The sequence below is a fragment of the Erpetoichthys calabaricus genome, chromosome 2 (assembly GCF_900747795.2).
Source record: "Erpetoichthys calabaricus chromosome 2, fErpCal1.3, whole genome shotgun sequence".
In the NCBI taxonomy this organism is placed as follows: Eukaryota; Metazoa; Chordata; class Cladistia; order Polypteriformes; family Polypteridae; genus Erpetoichthys; species Erpetoichthys calabaricus.
This window is the reverse complement of record NC_041395.2, coordinates 264323486-264348166: the sequence shown is the minus strand read 5'-3', so window position 1 is coordinate 264348166 and position 24681 is coordinate 264323486. Positions and strand designations below refer to the sequence as shown.

The 24681-nt window shown below is 37.2% G+C and overlaps 1 protein-coding gene across 1 annotated transcript in view; it reads right to left on the bottom strand.

The window, feature by feature from the left end:
* Nucleotides 1–24681, bottom strand: part of noc3l (NOC3-like DNA replication regulator) — a 43554-nt gene extending 18873 nt beyond the window's left edge. The window contains exons 1-10 of the mRNA XM_028795470.2: nucleotides 24517–24681; nucleotides 19984–20188; nucleotides 19669–19792; nucleotides 19297–19454; nucleotides 15957–16013; nucleotides 15101–15228; nucleotides 11837–11998; nucleotides 10635–10728; nucleotides 981–1156; nucleotides 591–719 (exon numbers count right to left, since the gene is read on the bottom strand). Of these exons, the coding sequence (XP_028651303.1) occupies nucleotides 591–719; nucleotides 981–1156; nucleotides 10635–10728; nucleotides 11837–11998; nucleotides 15101–15228; nucleotides 15957–16013; nucleotides 19297–19454; nucleotides 19669–19792; nucleotides 19984–20188; nucleotides 24517–24525 (1242 nt within the window). The 5' untranslated portion in view covers nucleotides 24526–24681. The remainder of the gene's footprint in view (nucleotides 1–590; nucleotides 720–980; nucleotides 1157–10634; nucleotides 10729–11836; nucleotides 11999–15100; nucleotides 15229–15956; nucleotides 16014–19296; nucleotides 19455–19668; nucleotides 19793–19983; nucleotides 20189–24516) is intronic.

The following is a 24681-nucleotide window of genomic DNA, read 5'->3' as shown; positions in this document are numbered from 1 at the left end:
TCCTGCGGTGGGTTGGCACCCTGCCCAGGATTGGTTCCTGCCTTGTGCCCTGTGTTGGCTGGGATTGGCTTCAGCAGACCCCCCCGTGACCCTCTGTTCGGATTCAGCAGGTTGGAAAATGGATGGATATTACAAATGTGCGCAGATTATTTTTCTTGGAAACTGAGAAGTTTGTGTATTTCTAATGGAAAAAAAGTTGGTCCACAGCAAACTTTCTTGTATCCTTATAAACCTTTAATGAAGTATTGTGCGGTTCACCATTTAGGTCTGTTAATAACAAATATGTTCTGAGCTTTTTCAGTAAGGATGTTTCAAGGTAAAGTTGTTATACTCATTAATCATGGTACAAGAGTATTACAACATGTTGATTTGCATTTGAAAATAATAACTGCACTGTACTCTGTATATGTGACATTGACACAATAAACATGCTGTATATAGTCAATGCAGATGTTATCAATTATTGGCATAAACCTAGCATAATGAACTGATCAACATCCTCAAATATAAAAGGAAACACAATGCTAATTAAATACCCTATTATAAAAATACATTACTTTTAACTTAGAATTACAAATGATTAAACTTACCTCTGGTCTGACATCATAGTTTCTACTTTTAACAAGGCCAGAAATAACTTTCACCATTCCTAAAGAGGCCTGTCCTTCTTTGTCCTGTGTAAACAGTTTCTTAACTGATTCACAGCACATTGCTGAAACCTAACAGGGGTAGAAAAAAAATGTCCATTTGTAAATAATTATGACAAATGTAAAGAAAAATGTTATCATTTTGGAATATCATTCCCATTTTGGAAATCCAAGTTTAAACACAACTGCAGGCTTCATGATCTGTAAAACTAACTTATAGTCGAAACAACCACTAAGACTCCTTACATTGATTAATGTAAGTAAATAAAATAAAATTTGTTTGTCTGCAAGTATGCAACAAAATATACATGCCATGAAATGGATTATAGTCACCTGTTTTGAATTGTCATTCATCAGGGGTACAATCGTCACAATTATATTATTGTGGAAATTGAAATGAGGTAAGGATACAAGAAGTTCACATAAACACTTTACTGCAACTTCAGCCAGACCTTTGTAAGATTTTAAGGAAACAACATCACTTTTCTTTTTCTTCATCTGCTTCCAGTCTAGAGAAAACACAAGTGTTAGTATTAAATACAGCAGAGAATTGATAAAAATCAGTATGATAATCAGTACAGCATTTTCAGCCACTTTTCTAAAATGTTTTTTTTTATCTTTGTTGAAAACTTGATATCCAAAAATTTGCTAAATACAAAGCCTACTGCTTTCCTGCAAGAATGCAGCAGACTACAACCAAAAAAGGCACAGCAAGGATATACCCCAGGCAGTAGAAAGTACTGAATAATTCAGGGGTGTAGTACTCATCCCAGAATATCCGAGACCTGCTACATGATTTCAAATTCTAGTTGTGTTATCCAGCTGCTCCTGGGAAATGACAATGGGCCACAGCTGTCACATATTCAGGTGTATCATAAGTACTTGGTACCTAACTGTGTACCTTTTTTCTTTTAAAAAAATAAATTAAAAAATATATATATATATATTTGTATTTTTTTTTGTTGTTAAACCAGGTGCTAACATTGGTTCACTGGAGCTTCATACTCTTGGATATTCTACATACAATTGGCCATGGAAAAAACAATCCTGCTGTACATCAATTCCTGTTTTTCCTAGTGACTGACTTTGGCTTCTGTTGAAGTTGAATAAATGGAACTTTAGAGTATTTATGCCCACCTGCATTGTGCCATGTACTAGAAAAAATTCCAGCTTCCCTGCAACCCTTCTCAGGATAAAGTAGGTATAGAAAATAGATGGAAAGATGATTATGTTAAAGATTTTCATTTGTTTACATCGTTCACTCAAGCATTACATTTTGTGTTTTGTCAGCTGTATGTTCAAGATTCAATGTTTGTGTGTGTTACGAGGAGAATAATGTGTCATGAGATTTTCAGTACATCAAGCCACAGTGCAAGTCGGAGTAATGCTCACGCCTATATGCTGCTCGGCAAGAAGTTTACAGGATAAAACGCACAAATTCACAACCTTCAAATTTTTTTTTTTTTTAGCTGTTACAAGTCTGTTACTGCCTAGTCAGTAAATGTTTGTATATAGTGTACAAAAAAACATGTTGCATGTACAGTATGTGTCACAAACTGAGGAAGAAAATACAAGCAAAATGAATAAAGTTCATTGAGTATTAATACTAATACAGCATTTTTAGTGAGATTTTTTTCCTATATAAAATTTCTATGAAATAAGTCAAAGCGTGTGAGATTTTGGGGCATTTAGTTTTTCTACTGCTAAATATCAATATATTGAAACGTCCTGTCTTAGTGGACACCTAGTGCGCTAGATGTACCATCCTGCCAAAATGTCAGCTTTTTAAGTAAATGGGATATTGTTTTTGATGAGCGAGTTATTAAGTGAGTCAGTCAACTTTGTATTTTATATATATCTTTATTTATTGTTGGGTTGGGGGAGGGGGGGTCTGAATTAAGTCCCACTTGGAGATCCAACTGTGCTTATAAACGACACAGAACGAGGTGCATGAAAACGTCCAAGCTCCGTTTACACTCTGTAAATGGCTTGTATACTTCCTGCATGAAGCCTGCACGCAGACCACAAAGCATTCTCGTGGTCAGTGACAATTATTTATACTTGTTGTGGTCCCTTCAATCAGTGCATTGATACTCTCTTAATCAGTAGGTGACAATTTTTGGTCAATGTTGCATACCGAACAATGTTGTTGTAGAAAAAGTGAGACCCTGCTGATGAGTGAAAATTTGTGACTGCTACTGCTGGCTTTAACACTAGAATTACCAGAGCCTACGAAAAAACTTGTAGATACGTCCCACCTTAAATCGCTTCTTAAATCCGTTCGCACCTCTCCGTCAGCGTCTTTTGTCTTCTAAATGTGCAGATAAAGACCAGCTGCAAGCAGTCGGCTATTCCATCCCCCCACCGACTTAGAACATGCACAAACTTCTCCCAGCTCATGCCTTGATTGATTATCTGGGAGTGAAGTGGAGTTTGAGTGGAAATAATAGATCGTTATTTGGAACACACGCATTTCATGGGTGTTCCGCTTCTACAGTAATCTCACATTTTTAAAACAGAAATGTTTTTCATATTCTAGTAGTAAATGACAAAATGTAGGCAAAAACTATATAATGTATGAAGCCTTAAGTCCAAATATCAAAGAAACACTTTAACAAAAGGTACAAATAGAACAAGTGCGTTTTTATTCAAAAATATAACTGCAGAAAAAAAAAAGCCGCCTTCGTGTGCGACATTGACACTCATTTACTAAGACTGCCGCCGTGGCGCAACAGTATCAGTTGCTGACTGGGAAACAAAAAGGTCACGATTTCGATCCTGCACAACTACATTTTGAGAAGTGAACTGCTCTTATTCTTACTATTTTAGAATAAAAAGATACATTTGATTTCAGTCTGTAACAGCCGGTGTAATTTATGATTCTTGCAAAGGTTAGCTTTGTTTTTTTTTTTTTTTTCCATTCATCAGTGTACTTGTGACTGCATTCTTGTACCAATGCTTGTGAACTGAAGTGTCTGCGTGCACTTTTCATGGCATTACACATGTATTTTTTTGAGCATGCCCATGTCGCTCAAACACAGGAACATATGTTGATATAACAGTATAACAAAACAAGTGCACTTTTATTCAAGACTATAACCGAAGAAAAAAGAAAGCAAGTTACAGTAGGCGGTTGATATGACAGCTTGCGTGGTGCAATGCTAAGAACTGCTGATTTCCGTTCCGTACTATATAAAATCATCACATTCAAATGTTAACAGTTCCCACACACCCAAAGGACCACCCTTCCTACATTTACGACATGTGTACTTGTTGCAATGTTCACACCTCTCTGTGCTATGGTTCCTATTACACTGAACAAGCACCTGTAATTTGCCGCTCTATTCATTATCTCAAAACACCACGCACATTCACAGTAATTCCCAGTTATGTCCACCACTCACACCCACAACCATGCAGAACTGATTCCACATCAGAGAATTTCCAGTTCCAGCATAAATTCACACCCGATCTGACACTGTTCGTTTTCAAATAATATTGCATTAGTGCGATGATGTTTTCACATATATTGGATTTTTTTCAAGTATGTAATAGAAACCACGGCATAGAGAGAAGTGTGTACATTGTAACAGGTACACACGTTGTAAATGTAGGAAAGACGATCCTTGCGTGTGTGTGAACTGTTAACATGAGCATGGGAAAGGCGCTATATAAATAAAATGTATTATTATTATTATTTGAATCTGATGATTGCATATAGTGCTGTCTTATTCAGTGCGCTTATTCAGTGAGCGCAAGAACATGCAGGTGGCCAGTTGCTGTGTGCTACAACATGCTGGTGGTGATCAACGCACATTTTAAAAAAAGAAAGAGACAAATATATGTGATGTTTTGAAGAAATCATTTTATGACGCGAATAGTACCAATCAGAAAACATCGAAGTAATGCAATATTATTTGAAAACGAACAGCGTCAGATCGGGTGTGAATTTATACTGGCGCTGTTAAGAGTCAGATCAGAAGTTGAATAAGCTCCCATTCTGACTGTAAGTAAAAAGCATGAATTAAATCATCAGAAATAACAACGATCAACATTTTAAACTTAACGATTTACAGTGCATACCAATTTATAAATATTACGTCTGTTTGAGGTTAAAAAAAAAAAGTAACACTTTCTCCCCAGCGGGGAATCGAACTCGGGTCTCTGAGACACGGCAGGGATTCTGCACTCTGAGTCACTAAATCTTAGCGTTATGCCACGGAAGGCATTGCATTGTACTTGAACCTTTTGTGAAAGTGTTTATTTCATGTTTGGACTTCAGGCTTCACATATTCTATAGTTTATGCTTACATTTTGTAACATTTTTTATTACTAAAATATTAAAAAGTTTCTGTTTTAACAATGTTTTAACACAGATTACTGTAGAAACGGAACACACATGAAATGCGTGTGTTCCAAATAACGATATATAATTTCCACTCTAAAACTCACTCCCAGATAATCAAACAAGGCATGACCTGGGAAAACTTAGTGAACGTTCTGCGACGGTGGGGGATGGAATAGCTGGCTGCTTGATGCTCGTCTTAATCGGCACATTTAGAAGACAAAAGAGGTGCGAACGGTTTTAAGGTGGGCCGGATCTACGAGTTTTTTCATAAACTCTAGTAATTCTAGTGTTAAGAGAATTAGTTGGAGGTTTAAAGGAGAATGTGTATTATCAGACCCATTAACCAAAAGCAGTGAATGGAAGCCAAGTATAATAATCTTTTGATGGAAACATTTTCTTCAGATATTTTTGCATGTTTTCCTTGCTGATGATGATAACCTGTTGTATCATTATCAGTACTTCGTTTATCATTCTGGCTCCCATGTAAACCGCCTCTCCTTTATATACACAGACTCATATATTCTTATACACAGTAGGAGAATGGGATTGGTTTGGCTACCATTTACTCCCCCAGCTGTTTAGATCTTCCCACTTGCACGCACACACACCTCCCTGTTCTGCCACACAATTGCACATGCCTCCTTTGTGCCACAAATTGATAAGAGGAGCCGAGTGGTGCAAAGAGGAGGCCGATTTAAATATATACATATATGTTTGCGCCCATTGGGGATTCGAGCTATATTTAATTTGCGTGTTAAAATCAAAAGGCAGGCAGACAGTACCTCCTTGGACTTCTGATTGTGCTTATAAATGACTCAATAAACAGTGCCTGAAAACTACCATTTACTCAAGGTAGCAAAATTCATGAAATGCTGGTACCGTACTGTTTAAAAAAATAGGGTATTTCAGTATACTGTACAAACCCTAATATATATACAGATTTTTAAAATTTCTTTTTCCGAAGCCACAAACTACAGGCACAGTTTTGTTGTACTCAGTTCTATAACATCTTCACCACACAAAAGGGATTACTGTGCATAAGACGGCCATGTAGTACTCAAATATAAATACAGTCATATGAAAAAGTTTGGGAACCCCTCTTAATTCTTTGGATTTTTGTTGTTCATTGGCTGAGCTTTCAAAGTAGCAACTTCCTTATAATATATGACATGCCTTATGGAAACTGTAGTTTTTCAGCAGTGACATTAAGTTTATTGGATTAACAGAAAATATACAATATGCATCATAACAAAATTAGACAGGTGCATAAATTTGGGCACCCCAACAGAGATATTACATCAATACTTAGTTGAGCCTCCTTTTGCAAATATAACAGCCTCTTGACACCTCCTATAGCCTTTGATGAGTGTCTGGATTCTGGATGGAGGTATTTGTGACCATTCCTCCATACAAAATCTATCCAGTTCAGTTAAATTTGATGGCTGCCGAGCATGGACAGCCTGCTTCAAATCATCCCATAGATTTTCGATGATATTCAAGTCAGGGGACTGCGACGGCCATTCCAGAACATTGTACTTTTCCCTCTGCATGAATGCCTTTGTAGATTTCGAACTGTGTTTTGGTCATTGTCTTGTTGGAATATCCAATCCCTGCGTAACTTCAACTTTGTGACTGATGCTTGAATATTATCCTGAAGAATTTGTTGATATTGGTTGAATTCATCTGACCCTCGACTTTAACAAGGGTCCCAGTCCCTAAAAGAGCCACACAGCATGATGGAACCACCACCAAATTTGACAGTAGGTAGCAGGTGTTTTTGTTGGAATGAGGTGTTCTTCTTCCTCCATGCAAAACGCATTTTTTATGACCAAATAACTTTGTTCCAAAATGAATTTGGCTTGTCTAAAAGAGCATTTGCATACAACAAGTGACTCTTTGGCGTAAGTGCTGAAAGGGCTTCTTTCTCATCACCCTGCCATACAGATGTTCTTTGTGCAAACTGCGCTGAATTGTAGAACGATGTACAGATACATCTGCAGCAAGATGTTCTTGCAGGTCTTTGGAGGTGATCTGTGTGTTCTCACAATCCTGCGCATATGCCACTCCTGTATTTTTCTTGGCCTGCCAGACCTGGGTTTAACAGCAACTGTGCCTGTGGCCTTCCATTTCCTGATGACATTCCTTATTGTTGAAACTGACAGCTTTTTGTAGTGTTCCCCTAAACCATGATATTGAACAATCTTTGTTTTCAGATCTTTTGAGAGTTGCTTTGAGGATCCCATGCTGTCACTCTTCAGAAGAGAGTTAAAGGGAAGCACAACTTGCAATTGACCACCTTAAATACCTTTTCTCATGATTGGACACACCTGTCTATGAAGTTCAAGGCTTAATGAGCTAATCCAACAAGTTTGGTGTTGCAAGTAATCAGCACTGAGCAGTTACATGTATTCAAATCAGCAAAATTACAAGGGGACCCAAATTTTTGCACAGCCAGTTTTTCATATTTGATTTAATTTCATACAACTAAATACTGCTTCACTAAAAATCTTTGTTCGGAAAACACCCCAGTACTCAGATGTTCATAGGAAATTAAAGACATACCACTTATCTTTTTTGTTGAAAGTAAATTATTATGCCGGCTGAGAGGGGTTCCCAAACTTTTTCATATGACTGTAATGATGTTTGGGTCAGAAATAAATGGCATGACTTCATCAAAATACATGCAAGCATCATTATACTTATAATTTGCTGCTTTAGTCACTTCCGGGAAAAAAAAAAAATGTTAACACTTAAATATATTACACATTGTAAGTAGGGTATCCAAACAGTTTATCTGTGTATGTTTGCATGATCAGAAACAACATACAAGTGAAATACTAAGAATTTGATGTATTGATGGTTCAATGTTCCTTATAGCATAGATGTGTGTTCTGTAAAGGAGTCTAACCACCCCCTATCCAAAAACACACAAAAAAGCCCATTTGATTAACATTTCAGGTGGTTCAGCTGCTAATAAACAGAATTTTCTCTGATATAGAGTCAACAACAGAACACTAAATCAGTGAAAAATGTAAGCTTATGCAATCAATTTTCTAGGCTACCCACTACATTAAATCTGCAAAATGCTACACCTAGGATAATGTAGTAACAATTTGTTCATTATATAAAAAAAATATTAAACGATTGAACTGATAATTTCTACATTAGATTCCACTCACTCAAGAACACAGTATAAAAGATTAGTAAAGATGTCTATATCACAGATTCAAAGACCAAATTTGTTTTCCACTATCTTCATATTACTCTTATTACACTGCCAAGAAGTCACTACCTAAGAAAAACAACTACAAACATACAAATATATAGCACATGTACAAACACATAAACTGCTCAAAAAATTAAAGGAACACTTTGAAAACACATCAGACCTCAATGGGAAAAAAATCCTGCTGGATATCTATACTGATATGGACTGAGTAATGTGTTAGGAACGAAAGGATGCCACATCGTTTGATGGAAATGAAAATTATCAACCTAGAGGGCCGAATTCAAAGACACCCCAAAAATCAAAGTGAAAATATGATGTGGCAGGCTAGTCCATTTTGCCAAAATTTCATTGCTGCGACTCAAAATCGTACTCTGTAGTTTGTACGGCCACGGGCCAGTCAATGGTATCAATGCATTCATCCTCCAGGAACTGCCTGCACACTCTCGTCACATGAGGCCAGGCACTGTCGTGCACAAGGAGGAACCCAGGACCCACTGCACCAGCATAGGGTCTGACAATGGGTCCAAGGATTTCACCCTGATGCCTAATGGCAGCCAAGGTGCCATTGTCTAGCCTGTAGAGGTCTACGCATCCCTCCATGGAGAAGTCTCCCCAGACCATCACTGACACCACCAAACCAGTCATGCTGAACAATGTTACAAGCTTCTCCAGACTCTTTCACGTCTGTCACATGTGCTCAGGGTGAACCTGCTCTCATCTGTGAAAAGCACAGGGCGCCAGCGGTGGTCCTGCCAATTCTGGTAATCGAGCTCTACGGTGCTGGGCAGTGAGCACAGGGCCCACTAGAGGACGTCGGGCACTCAGGCCACCCTCATGAAGTCTGCTTCTGATTGTTTGGTTAGAGACATTCACACCAATGGCTTGCTGGAGGTCGTTTTGTAGCTCTGGCAGTGCTCATCCTGTTCCTCCTTGCCCAAAGGAGCAGATACCAGTCCTGCTGAAGGGTTAAGGACCTTCTACAGCCCTGTCCAGATCTCCTAGTGTAACTGCCGGACTCTTGGAATCTCCTCCATGCCCTTCTGACTGTGCTGGGAGACACAGCAAACCTTCTGGCAATGGTATGTATTGAGGTGCTATCCTGGAGAAGCTGGACTACCTGTGCAACCTCTGTAGGGTCCAGAAATCGCCTCATGCTACCAGTAGTGACACTGACTGTAGCCAAATGCAACACTAGTGAAAAAACAGTCAGAAAAGATGAGGAGGGAAAAATGTCAGTGGCCTCCACCTGTTAAACCGTTCCTGTTTTGGGGACCGTCTCATTGTTGCCCCTCTAGTCCACCTGTTCTTAATTTCATTAACACCAAAGCAGCTGAAACTGATTAACAACCAAACAAATTTCATTCACTTGATGATCTGCTCTGATTAAAAAGTGTTCCTTTAATTTTTGAGCAGTACACACACACACACACACACACACACACACAATTAAACATTGCTTGACCTTTCAGGAATGTATCAAAAGCAGTATCATAAAGACACTGGGTGGCAGCCTTCACGTATTTTTCCATTGTTAATAGTGGGAACACTATGTCCATTTCTTAAAAGATAAGCTTCTGGGCAAGAATGCAAAGTAGAGTAAACAAGACCTTTTTTTCTCTCTGCTGGCACTCACTTCTCCAGAAAACACTTTTGTTTTGGAAGAGAGGTGGAAGTTTAAATGATTATGGACCCACACACAGAAACTCTGCAATTTAAATGAACTAATGGGAGTGATTGCCAAGTTATTTATTTATCTGACTGTTATAAACCCCCATACACTTTATTTTTCCAGCAAAATTACATTAACAGAAGAGTTTCAAAACTTGAGCAATGTTAAGGCACACCAGTATACGTTAAGGCACACCAGTATACATAAAAAGTAAAACAATGAAAGTCCCAAAATAAAAAGTAATGCAATCAACATCTGTATGTCACAAACAATTTCAACAAACCTAATGCAATTCACACATCTCTGACTGTTTGTGACAGATGTAGACAACTGGTCAAAATATGTTTTCCAGCTGCCTTAAAGCAAAATGAAAAGTGGATATTCAGTACAGGCAATTTCAACAGAACGAGGTTTACTCCATTAAAAAAATAGACACAGATCTGGTGGTATTGATCTTCTGAGACACATATAATTGACACAGTTTAGTTATGATCAACATTGCATTCTCCGAGTTCGATAACTTAAGCATTCAAAACGTTTGTGGTGGATGATACATGTTAAAATAATATGTGGAAATACGTAGTTCTCTGCCAGTTTTCTCAATAGTAGTATAAACAGTTAAATTTATAATTTATAAACAAGAAATACTGCTCATCTCATTTTCAAGATATTTTTGTGTTAATAGACAGTATTTAGGCAGTGTAACAACATTAATACTCATACAATGAATAAAATATATACCTTTAATTATCTGTTCCAAATTCTCAAGATAAAACTTATACTGACAAATTAAGCCTTCTTCAAACTCGCGTAGTTTTTGTGTTTCTTTTTTAACCTTTAAAAAAAAAAAAAAAAAAAAAAAAAAGGTAAAATAGATATAATTAGCTAACCATGTGACCATTTTCAAACATGTTAAGCAGTTTTATGTCATGATCATTTGTAAAATCAAAAACAAATAGTCTAAGGTTCTGTGAACAACATGAGTTATGCAGTTAATATCTCATCTACAAGAAAAAAGAATTCCTTGTGTAAAATTTTCCACAAATGTATTTATGATGTTCTGAATTTATTGAAATGGATTGTATAAATCTCTCTTAACATGCACTTGATGCTGCCAGCACAGACTGTTGTAGCTTGTTCTAATTTAGAGCTATAGGAGACTTAAAAAAATTAATGGATAGTTGTGAGAATAAATGAACAAATACACACAAGTTGCAGTGTTATGTAGAAAATGACTAGTTTAGACTGTTAATGTGTAAAGGCAAAATGTGATATGGTGTTTCGTACATGAAATATAGATTAGATCAAATTTATTGGCTGCCATTTCCAAAGTACAGTAGTGTGATCAAGAACTAAAACTGCTGGCCAAAAAGTTTAAAACGGAAAAATCTGACAAAGTACTACGGTTTAGAGGTATTTATATGACTGACAAACCAAACATAAAGAACTTTTCTTCTGCTATGCACCTCCTATATTATTGGAAAATGGCTGAAAATATAGTTATTAAGGTCAGATGTGAGGGTTGGCGTTGGGTGGCGTCAGCCCTTCCTGATCTCCAGGAACAGAGTTAAGGACACCTCAAGAAATACAGTTTACAAACTTCATTCTAGAAAGAAATACATTACATTTACCCCAATAGCAGGAGATATTTTACTAAGAAGTTTCAAACACTTCAAAATCATACTGATTTTGTGTCAATAAAATGTTAAAGCAGTATTAAGCTTTAGCCAAACTGTTACTATAAATTTCAAAGGGTGCATATACAACATTAAATACACAGAATTTTATCAAAACAAAAAAAATAAATAAATAAAAACTACCAAATTTTCAACTTATAAAATATTTAAGGAATTCAGATATCTTACTATGAAAGATTCTGTTATCTTTCACACCTTATCCAAATCAAAAGTTAAAATCTAATAATTCCTAAAAGAAATGTTTACCTTTGCTGCTTTTTCGGATTCGGTTAGTGGCCTGATTCTGTAGGATGGCACAATATCTTTAAAAACCTCAGTTAGAGAAAGCATCACTAACTTCCGTACAGTAACTGCCACATATGGAACATTCTCTACCAACATTGATCGAAGCTCCTTCATTTTCTTAATCTGCATGTAAAAAAAAAAAAAAAAAAGCAATATTTTAAAAATAATAGCCAACTTATTTATAAAGGGTTCCATTTTGACAGATGAGTGTAACTAGAACTGGTAAAAAAAAACATCAGGGCAAATCCCAGTTAATTTGATGGAATGGGAAATCAACTTGAATGAAACTGAGTACATCTGCATTACACTTTTGATAAATAAGTCCTCAAATATGACTTGATTGCATCACAACCTATTAAAAAAATAGGCATTTACTGTCTGATATGCCTTACACAAACATTTGTATTATACTGCTTTTAAGGTAGAAATTGCATTTTCTGTTCAGCGTTAGATTTCTCTTTTCATTCAAATATTTTTGATTAACTTTTTCATAGGAGACAGCTTTATTTGCTGTATGTAGTTATAAAAACAAAACTTACTTTAGAATTACTGATATTAAGCAATGCTAAAAGGTGGCGTCAATTGCTGATCAGAATAAGATATTGTGAGCTGCGGAGCTGATCGCACCCCCAGAGAATACAGACGCCCCTGGGAAAACCCCTAAAAAAACACTGACAGACTACCTTCACATTCCTCCGTTCCCTTCTGGCCGGCTCTGTCGCGTAATATGCCTCTCGCGAGGTGCTCCGCATTCTTAAAAAGCCTGTACGGGCTTCTTTCAGTTTGTTTAATTGGTTGTTTGCTACTCCTTCTCTCTCTCTCTCTGACATTCTCTGCTCCTGGCAGAACTGTCATCTCTGACTTGTCATGGAGCACGTTTAAACTTTTGAAAAGAGACAAATGTTTGTTTGCAGTGCTTTGAATAAAGTTCATTTTTTTCTACAACCTCCTGTGTTTCTGTGCAAATCTGTGACCCAAGCGTGACAATATTCAAATTTTATACTCTGATATGAACTGTACTGTCTCTGAACTTACAGAATCTCTTTAGTTTTTGAAAAACAACAATCTTATAAAATGTAACATCTGTATTCTTGACTCCTTTTTTAAACTCTCAACCCATCTTACCTTTTCCACCAACAATTTTTAAGAGTGATTCTCAACAAGACATGGAATTACAAGACTTTCATATTGAAACGTAAGAGTATACAGTACAAACAAATTTCCTCATGCAACAGTACAAATGGATTGAAATGATACAAAATTAATTTACCTTTATTGACCGACACTGTTATCCTAGGCATCTTAAAGATATAATTGGCTACATTTCTTTTTTTTGTTTTTCCAACTGAAGCACAGGCAGGTGAAGTGACTTGCTTATCATGATGTGGGCTTAAATCCATATGAACAAATTTTCACAACCTCAGAAGTTCAAAGCCTTTACCAATGCCTGCCAAATATGTTGTCATTTTCTAACCTCCTTAATCCAGACCAGTGTCGACGGGGTCAGGGGGGAGACCATCCCAACAGGTGTAGGGCAAGAACTCTGCATAGGATGCCAGTTCATTGCAGGTCAAATACACACACAAGGGACAATTTAATGTTGCCAATTTACCTAAACTTTGGACAGCTGAACCCATGCAGATTTGAGGAGAACATGCAAATTCCACAAGGAGGACCTGGGATAGTAACCCTGGTCTTCTTACTATGATGCAAAACTGCACCATTGTGCCACCCATTGCCAAATATATGCCACAAATATTAAGAAAAAAGCCATAAATGCTTATTTCTCATCTGTGAATATGCAAGTCTACAGTTTTTAATTCAGTCTTACAAGCTATGAACGTTCTCTAGATGTATCTGAAAGGTGAAATTAGTGCATAAAGATTCTAGAACAGTTGTTTTAAAGTCATTGTGACCAATTTTCTATGAGAACCATAATACAATGTAAAATTATTTCAGACAAAGAGTCAACCTAGGCATTTAACTATACAGTAGAACCTCTGTTCACGAACATTTCCGAACACGTACAAATCGGGTTATGATCAAAAAGTTTGCCAAAATTTAGCATCCGTTCACAACCACACACTCTGGTGGTGAACAAAAACACGGCCAGTTTCCCTACGCACCAATGATTTCCCATTCTCCGGTTCCCATTTTCTTTTATTTGCGTATACAGGGCCAAACAAAGCAGCTGATGTTGCAAAAGGAGTTACAATGTTAACCAAGCAGAGGCCTCAAGTGCTGGAAGAGGTGGAAAAACTGTTGCTAGTGTGGTTGAACCAGAAGCAACTTGCAGGGGATAGTGTAAGCAAGGCAATCATATGCGAGAAAGCCAGGAAGATTCATAGCGATTTCCTGAAAAAAAAAAATCCTTCTTCGAGTGGCGAAGATGAGGAATTTAAAGCCACTAGAGGATGGTTTGAAAAGTTTCGCTACAGAAGTGGCATTTAATTTTTTTTCCCTGTGCTTAAATATCATAAAAAAAGTGTTTACAGCGAGCTGTTCATAAGGGTATAGCGCGAACTCTTACAATGTTAATTTTCTCTGTTGTTCAATGTTTTCTCAGTGTTATTCAATGTTTTTACATTTAGTTTACTATTACACTGTGCATTGTATTTTTGTGCTTAAAAAATATATTTACATACAGTTCGTACGGTCTGGAATGGATTAATTGTATTTACATACAATCTTATGAGGAAATTACATTTGTAATTCGTTCCAAAACTCTGGACGCGACCCGGTCATGACCAGAGGTACCACTGTACTATGAATCATTAAAGTTACCTTTCCATGCCTTGCAAAAATATGAATTGTATTAAGGAATACTTTGTGTTACAACTGCAAAAAATTATATATATATATAAAAAAAAAAAAAAAAAAAACCTGGTTGATACTACTACTTCAGGTAAGCAAGTGCTTACAATGTCATTAATCAAAATCTCAGAATCATGTCAGCAATAAAAAGTAAAAAACTACTAAAACTATAAAAAAAAGTTAATGCTAAATAACTACTTGCCAAAAAAATGTGAAGGAACATTAATACCTACAGATTAAGGGACTGTTTTAGTCAAATTAAATGGCCTGATATACAGAATCAAACATAGAATTAATCCCTTTCCTGGTCACGAAAGAAAAATCTGCTCATGTCTTTCTGTAATTTTTACATTTATATTTGTCCATCGACATCAAAGTGAATGGTTCCAGGCACACACTATACACACTTACATTGTTGGGAGGATCAGACAAAATGGCTGATGCAAGGGATGCTATGTGCATTTGCTTTTCCAGCAATGTTTGTCTTCTTTTGACTAGAAGTTCTTCAGTTGTAAGAACTGGAAGCTCCGGCTGTTTACCTAAATAGAAAAAAAATACATTGTAAAAAAAGTTTTGGCAGTAAAATTTGGTGATGCATATACTGTAATAGAAATCTGTGACTAATATAAAATGGAAAACAAATACAACATTTAATGATTATTTTTTCAATCATGGTGTCATGCTCTGCATCCCAGCATTTTTTTTAAATGTGTAAAGTATGCTTTAAGAATTTGGAACAGAGTAGTGCAGCGACACAGTTGCACCCTACTGTGGGTGGTTACAACATGCAGTACAAAGACTTCTACTCCAGTTTCATTATCAGCAGTTGAGTGACCAACAGTAGCCTAGACAGGCATCTGAAGGTTGAAACTTTCTGTACCTGCTATGGAGGACAATGAGGACTTTGGAAAGGTTTATGGCCACAGGGGCTTTTATCTGCAGTCAACTACACTGCTCAGTACCTAGGAAAACAGAGCGAGTGAGAGCTTTAACAGCAATGTAATGGGGAGGATCCGAGCAATGTTTTTAAAAGAAGAGTCTACTACTTTATTCTGTTTTGGTAAATCTTTTCAATTACTTGCCCACCGCCAAAAAAATTAGGCAAGACAGTTCTAGAATGAGGTACGATTCAAGACTGCATCTTGTGACTTTCAAGAGCAAAGATGAATGTTTGGGTCATATCTTGCAACATCAGAATATCAACCGTAAATCACTTTAAAAAATAATATGATGCAACTGACTTAATAGAAAACAATTTAAATAGTACCTTCTTCAGAATCAACAGGTATCTCCTCCTCCTCCTCTTCTTCCTCCTTCTTAAGGACTACAAAACAAAAAACAAAGGTGGGATGAGAAATGATAATGCAAAGTATGCTGGTGTTAGGAAGGAACCAGTAGGCTCTAAGCCAAGAGAACAGTACACAAAATCTCCCATTTTGAAAATTAGTATATGTGAAAATTGGAAGTAAAAATATATTAGCAAAAATATTTGTATGAAAGCACTGGGCATTCAAAGCTCAGCAATCAGGTCAATTATATGATATTCAACTGCAGACTGAAACAAAATTCAAGCAGAACAACTTTAAAAAAAAAAAAAAAAAAAAAAACTTCAGATGCAGGTTAACAGTGCAAAAAAAAAAAAAAAAAAAAAACCACAACCACCACCTTTACCCACTGTTGTCAAGTAGAATGCACAACAGTAAACTTTCGGGCAGTTTATTGGAGGGGCTGAACAGACACTAATTGAAAGATGCAGGCCTGTACAGAAAGCAGCACCCTTAGCAATACGTTCACCAACTACTGAAATGATCTACCTGCCAGTACAGGAGATGCCACATCTAAACAATGGCTGTACATCAATTTTGTTAGCACAGCATATTTCTTTAACAGCTACTTGCAAGGCTATCCAAACCGGTATAGAATATGTTGTGCTTGGCAATCTATCTTATTCTCTGTCACTTCTTGTTGCCAGGCACTGACACTTTGCATCACAACAATTTTGATAAAGGTTTCTTTTTATCGAGGTAAGAATTAGTATCAGCATGGCAAATTGCTCACGCACTGAAGTGACTTTAGCTGCAGGTGGAAGTCCCATTTTACTTATAGAGTTGTGTTGCAGTGCAGCAGTCCATTAGCCAGCAAAAGCGCTGTGAAGAAACTGTCTGTTGTTATGTTTCTGCCTTTGTCCAAAAATGGCTCCATAAGCTTTATGACCACAGACTCAAAGTCTTTGCCTCAGGTTATAACTCAAAACCGTTCCCAACAAAACGTTGTCAGATGTCTGAAATCACAGCAAACCTCTCTGTGTTGTCAAAGTGTAAATGCCGCATGATAGTCTGATAGCGGTCACGGGACATTGCTAATCTTCTGAAAAGAATGAAGATAAACGCCATCATCTCAGAGTGGGAGGGGCAAGTTTGTTGTACCACATGAACGTCACTGACAGAATAAAACTGAAATATAAAAGTGCCAACTTTTACAAGTAGCCAAAATGTGATGAAGACGATTCTCTGTGCAAGAGAGAACAGAGCCGGCTATACTTCCTTAGAAAACTGGCGTCCTTCAACATCTGCAATAAGATGCTGCAGATGTTCTATCAGACGGTTGTGGCGAGCGCCCTCTTCTACGCGGTGGTGTGCTGGGAAGGCAGCATTAAGAAGGAGGACGCCTCACGCCTGGACAAACTGGTGAGGAAGGCAGGCTCTATTGTTGGCATGGAGCTGGACAGTTTGAAATCCATGGCACAGCGACGGGCGCTGAGCAGGCTCCTATCAATTATGGAGAATACACAGCATCCACTAAACAGTGTCATCTCCAGACAGAAGAGCAGCTTCAGCGACAGACTGCTGTCACCGTCCTGCTCCACTGACAGATTGAGGAGATCGTTTCTCCCCCAAAACTATGCGACTCTTCAATTTCACCCGGGGGTGGGGGAGGGTAAACGTTAACATTATTCAAAGTTATCGTCTGTTTTTACCTGCATTTTTATTACTCTTTAATTTAATATTGTTTTTTTTTTTAATCGGTATGCTGCTAAATTTACACTGGGTGTTACAGACTCAAATCAAATGTATGTTTTTATTATAGTAATAATAATAGTAGCTCATTACTCAAAACGCGGAGTGCCCAGTCTTGAACCTGAAGCCTTCTGATTATAAGGCAGCAGTTCTTACCTCTGCACCATCCAAGAATACATACATTTGAACTTGGGTTTTAACTCATTGACAGCAACATGTAAATTCAATGTTTTTTTTTTTTTTTTAAACTTTTTTTATATTCTTGAATAAAAGCATACATGATTTGATTTGATATTTGGACTAAAGTCTTCACACATTATACACTTCATGTCATTATTAGTATAAATTGGAAAAGGTTTCTGCTTTAGGTATGTGTTCAGCATTTCTTGCATCGCATTTCCTTTCATCCTACACTTACACATCGTTGCAGACACGGAACACACATGAAATGCATGTATTCCAAATAACGATATACTGCATTATTTACCCTCTACAACTCCAGGCACCTCACACACAGATAAACACACTTGAGCTGGGAGAACTTTTTGACCGAGTTGAGCTCTGTCGGTGGGAGATCGGATAGCAGGCTGCTTGTTGCTTGTGCTGATCGACACATTTGCAAAACAAAAGACACTAATGGAGAGGTGCAAAGGAATTTAAGATGGCCCGGGATTACAAGTTTTTTCATAGGCTTCAGAGATTCTAGTGTTCATGGTAGCTCCAACACTGGACTTTTCTTGTTGTCAACAAAAATCAGGTGCTAGATTGTATCACAGTAAACTGTACACTGGTTGTCAGGACTAGCTGGCTAGAATCAGAGATTTTATTCTGCCATTTCCACTCAACTAGATCTTGAAGCATAGGTCCATTCTACATAATTTATAGAGACTACAGATTGCTCTCTACTTCACTGACAGTTGCCCATGTATTAATATTTATACATTGTTTCTGAATACTAACAATGAACTATATATTTTTTTTAAATAAATGTGTATATATGTGCATATTTTACATGTTGATTTTTTGTTTTTATCACAAGTTTCTGCATTGGAATAAGCAGGTTCAGAAAGTGAGTAGCTTGGTGAATTTAATTCAAAATGTCAAATGAATACTATGTATTTTTAATCGGTATATGTAAAGAATATTGATATTCTTAGGATAGTAATTTTTACTCTGCACTCACCACCTACACAAGTGCAGTTTTACACAACTCAGCAGACCAGCCAGAATGAAGAGATTTCCATATTAAGTCTCATCCCATCATAAAGAATAATAAAGCTATGGTCAAAGGGAAATTACGCTGATCGTATTGCTTGTGCAATAATGAGTTGCTGTTACTGCAGAAGGTATTAAAGGCATATAAAATGTATCAATTCACCTATTATCATTACATGCTCCTGAAGAGGAAGAGTGAAGGACAGAAACAGCAGAAATAGAATTTAAACAATGCAAGTAATAAACAAATCCAGTGCACAACTTATGCCACCCTTAATTATTAACAAAATATTACATAAAAGCAATGTTTCAATTTTTCAGAACATATGTTTAAAATGAATAACTGGATAGAGGAAAAAGTACTTTTTACTCTACCTGGCCTTTCCATCGTTTGCGGAATTATCCGTGCTTTATCCTTGATTGGCAGAAGATGAATGATTTCTTTTTCCTCTTCAAACTGCATCCTTCTTGGCATCTTCTCATACTTACCAATCACATCTTCTCGCTTGCGTTTATTTGCATGCACTGGCTCACTGAAATCAATCAAGTCAAGAGAGTAAAATCTATGGTTCTGACAATTGTTTCTTTTAAAACCATGTGCTCACTAACAATTCCAAAAAAATTTCTTAATCCACCTGAATATTAACATGTATTTTAAAATACACCTTAGTTGCTGGGATGTGAAATACTGGAGCCAGTGTTAACTATGTCACATAAACTTTAGCTAACTGCTTAAGTATAGCGCACCTGGAGGAGAGATCTCTTGTAAGAAAGGACGCTTTCTGTGCCATTGCCTTCAACTGTTCTAAATCATCTTCTTCAATCATATCTATAGGTAAAGACTCTTCAAACTCTTCCTCCTCCTCTTCATCTGTGTAGAAACATTTGACAGCATCAATAAATAAAACTAAAAAAGTATGCAGAACGTCAAATATATCCGCATTTTACAAATACCCATGCATCTGAATATTATGTTAACTTTCAGTTCTAAACATATATAGCACCTCATTATTTAATACAAATACTCAAAGTCAAAATAAAAATTCACAAAAATGCAATTACCTGGCCTCTTCTTGTAAGTCTCCAGGGGAAGAGGAACTTTAGACGAAGCATCTTTTAGTGCAATTCTAAGTTTCCTCTGTTCTTTGCGGTTCTTCTTTGCTGTGCTCTGCTGTTTAAACTGACGATTTTTAAGCTTGTTTTCAATCTTGATGTTGCTTGTTTTAAGCAGCTTCCGAAAACTTGGTGCTCTTTTTTTATTTTTCCTCTGCAAGAAAAAAATATATATAAATAAATAAACACACACAAAAAGTATCAACTGATTGTGTTTAAATAACTAAGTCTGTAGCACTTTTACAAGACTGAGCTACAGATATAAGAGCAGGCTACAAGTGCATAGTTGGGGATGTAGACCTACACAAATGAGCAAATTCAATTTCAGACACGTGAAGCCAAGTATTTTCTTGAACCCTTACAGGCACTGCAAAAACTGGGGGTATGCCGCTATCCAACTGCTTAATCTTGGGCTTTGAAATGCTTTTTAAAACTCTTTAGAACTTTTGTAAGATTGATTAGTACAAAGTGAAGCTGTGTCTAGTGGAAGTATGGATTGATACTGTGCAGCATAATGTATTCATAGCATAAGTCATTAATACAACGGACGTTTTCTTTTGCATTTTATGATTGTTTTTTTAATCTATTGCTTGGATAACAAAAATGCATTACAAATTATCACACTTAATGCACCATTAATGTTAACAGCCCTGATATCATTGCCATATAAAATGCTCTGCTCATGTTAAAGTTAAATACTTGGGTTACTTTTGGACTTGATGTGAAATGTGCATTGAAATTGAGCACTTCAATAACACAAATAACTACTATCATATTCAGAATTGAACGCTGTGCATATTTGATGGTGTACTATATTTTAACATTTAAAACTGCACTAAAAATTTTGATTATCATAGTTACTCGTCAGGCATTGTGCACCACTGCAGAATTTACAAACTACTAAGTCATTATCAAGGAACAAATTATAAGTATTCATTATCAATGAACTAGATAGTCTTTTGTCTAATTATCAATAGCAAGCAATTAGTTTTCAAATATAAAAATTTTCATTATGGCTTAAACCAAACCCCCTCCCCTTCAATCCAGCTGGTATAACGATGTTACAGATGCTAGCATCTACATTTCCAGAAGCACAAGAGGATGTGATCAAAGACAAAGCAGAGGAAACATACACTTTCTTCTTGTCACTAAAATACATTGTTAAATGATGTTCAAAATATTCCAAAAACAAAGAGTAAATTCACTCCTGAAATCTCCACATCAGCACAATTTGGTTCACAACACATTCACAGTGTGAGCTACCAATACAGATAAATAAGAATATTAAGCAAGGAGTTTAATAAAAAGAAATTGGTTCCTCTGGTGAAGAGAGTAACTACAATGGATATTTAGAGAACCTTTCTGCATTGCGGATACAGAGCCATTCATGCCTGAGGTGCAATGAAAACAGCAGGGTAACTAAGGAACATGTAATGTCGGGCACGTCTGATCCATTTAAAAAAAAAAAAGACAGACCTCGGAGTTACAAACTGCAGACCACTTACCAGATTGCACAGTCCGCTTTATCTCTCCCAGCAAATGACCTACTTGGATACTTGTGACAAATAAAAGAATGGATGAACTGCAGAGTCTGTCACACTTGTGTCAGGACAACAGTGTATTAATAATAATTCTTTGCATTTATATAGCGCTTTTTCTCACTACTCAAAGCGCTCAGCAATTGCAGGTTAAGGGCCTTGCTTAAGGGCCCAACAGAGCAGAGTCCCTATTGGCATTTACGGGATTCGAACCGGCAACCTTCCGATTGCAAGTGCAGATCCCTAGCCTCAGAGCCACCACTCATTAGTGTTGATCAGCGAATTTCACCAAAGTGTTATTTGCAGCAAATTTACTGCGTTTGCATTTTCCCTTGTTCGTCAAATTATTTACTGATAATTCGGTCGGTTTAGGATTAATTTTTTGCCTAGCTCCCCATAACGCCTTGTGAAGCCAGAGCAACATCAGGTGTGCAGGTCAATCTTGTGTGCCATATTTATGCATAATTAGCCATGTGGAGATTAAAAAAAACAAACAAACCTTGAAGGAGCCTGAAGCCAAAAACAACACAGGAGACTATGAAATAACAAAAGATTTATTAGTATTTACAAGACATTTCTATCTTTTTGACAGAAGAAAATGTGCAAAGCATCAGCACGGACAGTTTGGAGAGCCTTCAGCGCAACTTCAAAAATCAACGAGCCAGCGCACAGCTGACATGACGTGCCACTTTAAATTTTCTCCCTTAAAAAACCTACATATTTTTTCTGACTTTTGACTATGATTTTGGAATTTCCGCTTTGTTTTCATGAAATATATGATTGCATGTCTTTGACCGTGTTCTTTCTTCTTTGATCTCATAGAGGCACGGTGGTGCAGTGGTTGGCACTGCTGTCGCTAAGCTCAGGTCACCTTTTTGGCCACAATAATCTGTCCAGTATAGTGATCAGGCATTTCCCTAGCCCTCAAGGACACTTCAAAGATTGACTGCACCATTATAATCTGGTCAAATCTAGTTCAGTTAATCTTCCCCCTTTGACTTAAATGAATTTTACCGAGTTTGGCGATATTCATGAACACTTCGCCGAACTCAAGGCAAGGCGAACACCGTGGAGTCCACTTATACTACTCCTCAGTGTCTGGAATACAACAAAGAGTTGAATGTGAACTTTGGGAGAAAACTGGACAGGCATCACCACCCTCTCAGAATTAACAGCATTCAGGTGGACAGCTTCAGATAACTGCAGGTTCACAGAGGACCTGCGCCGATACCTTAGTGAAGAAGGCACAACATTGATTTATCATCTCTGACACCTCAGGGATTATAGGCTGCCCTCCCTGATACTAAAGAATTTCTGTCTTTCACAATCGAAGTATCCTAACAGTAAGTATTACTGTCTAGCAGGACTGCATAGCCCTGTAGTAAGTGGTGTGGTAAGCGGAACACTTTACTGGGTGTGCACTCTCTAAATTCTAGCACATCCATACCAAGGGATACAGGACCAGAACAAAGAAAATGATCAGGGATACCAGCCATCCCTAAAACAGCCTCTTCACTGTGCTGTAGTGACATAAATGCTACCACTGCCCGAAGGCCAGCTTTATAAAAAAAAAGGCAGAGACGCTGCTTCTGTCTTCAGTCCAGCAGCATCCTAAATGAGGACAATGCCTAGAGCTCTATGACACAGTATTGTTGACTCCCTAAATTGAGATATTTAAGTTATTTATTTGTTTCTCGCATATGTTGTAATTCTGGTGTAATGAATAAAATTTCATTCATTTATCATAATGATTTCTCTGATATTTGTAAAGCTGTGTTATTGTTTATTGTTCTTTAATATTTTTCTTTAATGCACAGTCTTTGTAATCCATCAACTAAAGCAATTCCCTACATACTGAACTATTGCATAACTGTATGCAACAAATAAAATTTGATTTAAAATTACTAATCAATATTAAACACTCACAGTTAACGTGCGCATAGGAAGATTGCCAACAGCGATGCTGGCTGATATCTATAATCATTAAAATACACTTTGCCCTTACACTGCTCTAACAAAAGTGCTCAACTCGTGTAGTGTAGATATTTGTGTCTGTCGAACTTTTTATACCAATTGATGATTTACGGTGTGTTAGTTGACGAGTCACGTAAACTGGAGACTTCTTAATATAAATATATCCTTGGTGTGGAAATCGTAATCTTGGAATTGGAGGTTTGTTTTTACCGTCACGTTCATTTTGCATTTCTACTTGTCTGTGAACCCACGTCTGGCAAATTAAACCTCTACAGTCCTACAAGTGGAGAGCGAACCTCTTCTGACTGCTTGTTTTGTTTAACTTGACACATTTCGGAACGCTGTCAATTCTAACAACAAGAAGAAACATGATAAAACTGTAAGGAAAAATACAAAATTCAAAACCACGGAATTCTTCGCAGATACTGAAAAAGCAAAGAGACATTTGCAGAACTGAAGCAAATAAAAGAATAAATAACGAAGGGTGAACGCAACACCGATGACTGTGCCATGTGGATGAGCGCTAAGGCAGGAATTGGCGGTGGACGGTGCGCCTGTTCATCAGAGGGTCCACTAACTCACGTAACCATAACCACACTCACACTCACACTCCCTCAATCCCTTCAAGTTCATTTGAAGTCGCCAGTCAACAAAACATACGCGTCTCCGAGCTGCGCACTGAAAGTACAGGCCCACAGACAGTCAGTGCCCAGGCGGGGATGCGAAGCCAGTTATGGGAAACCTGGACAGATCCGCTCATGAAAGTATTTAAGCACAAGAAATATGGTAACTACCTGTCATGGCTGAAGTTGACAAAATCATTACGAAATTTTAAATAAAAAATAAAACTGTTACTAAAAACGTTTATAATCTATTAAAAATATTTTTTCAGCGTTTCGTCACTTTGGGGAACACGGTACAGGAAATAACTATTTGCAAAATAAACCGGCCGAAATGTAAAATCACTTACCGGACCCATTTTACGTGAAACGCTGCAGCGTGCACCAAACTGGGAGCGAATATACCTTTAAAACGCTACCTTGTTCAACTATAGCTCTAAAACACGTGGAATCTGCTTCCAACAATTTAGAAACTCGTGGAGAGTAAAAACACTCGCTGGAAATTGTGTAGTTCG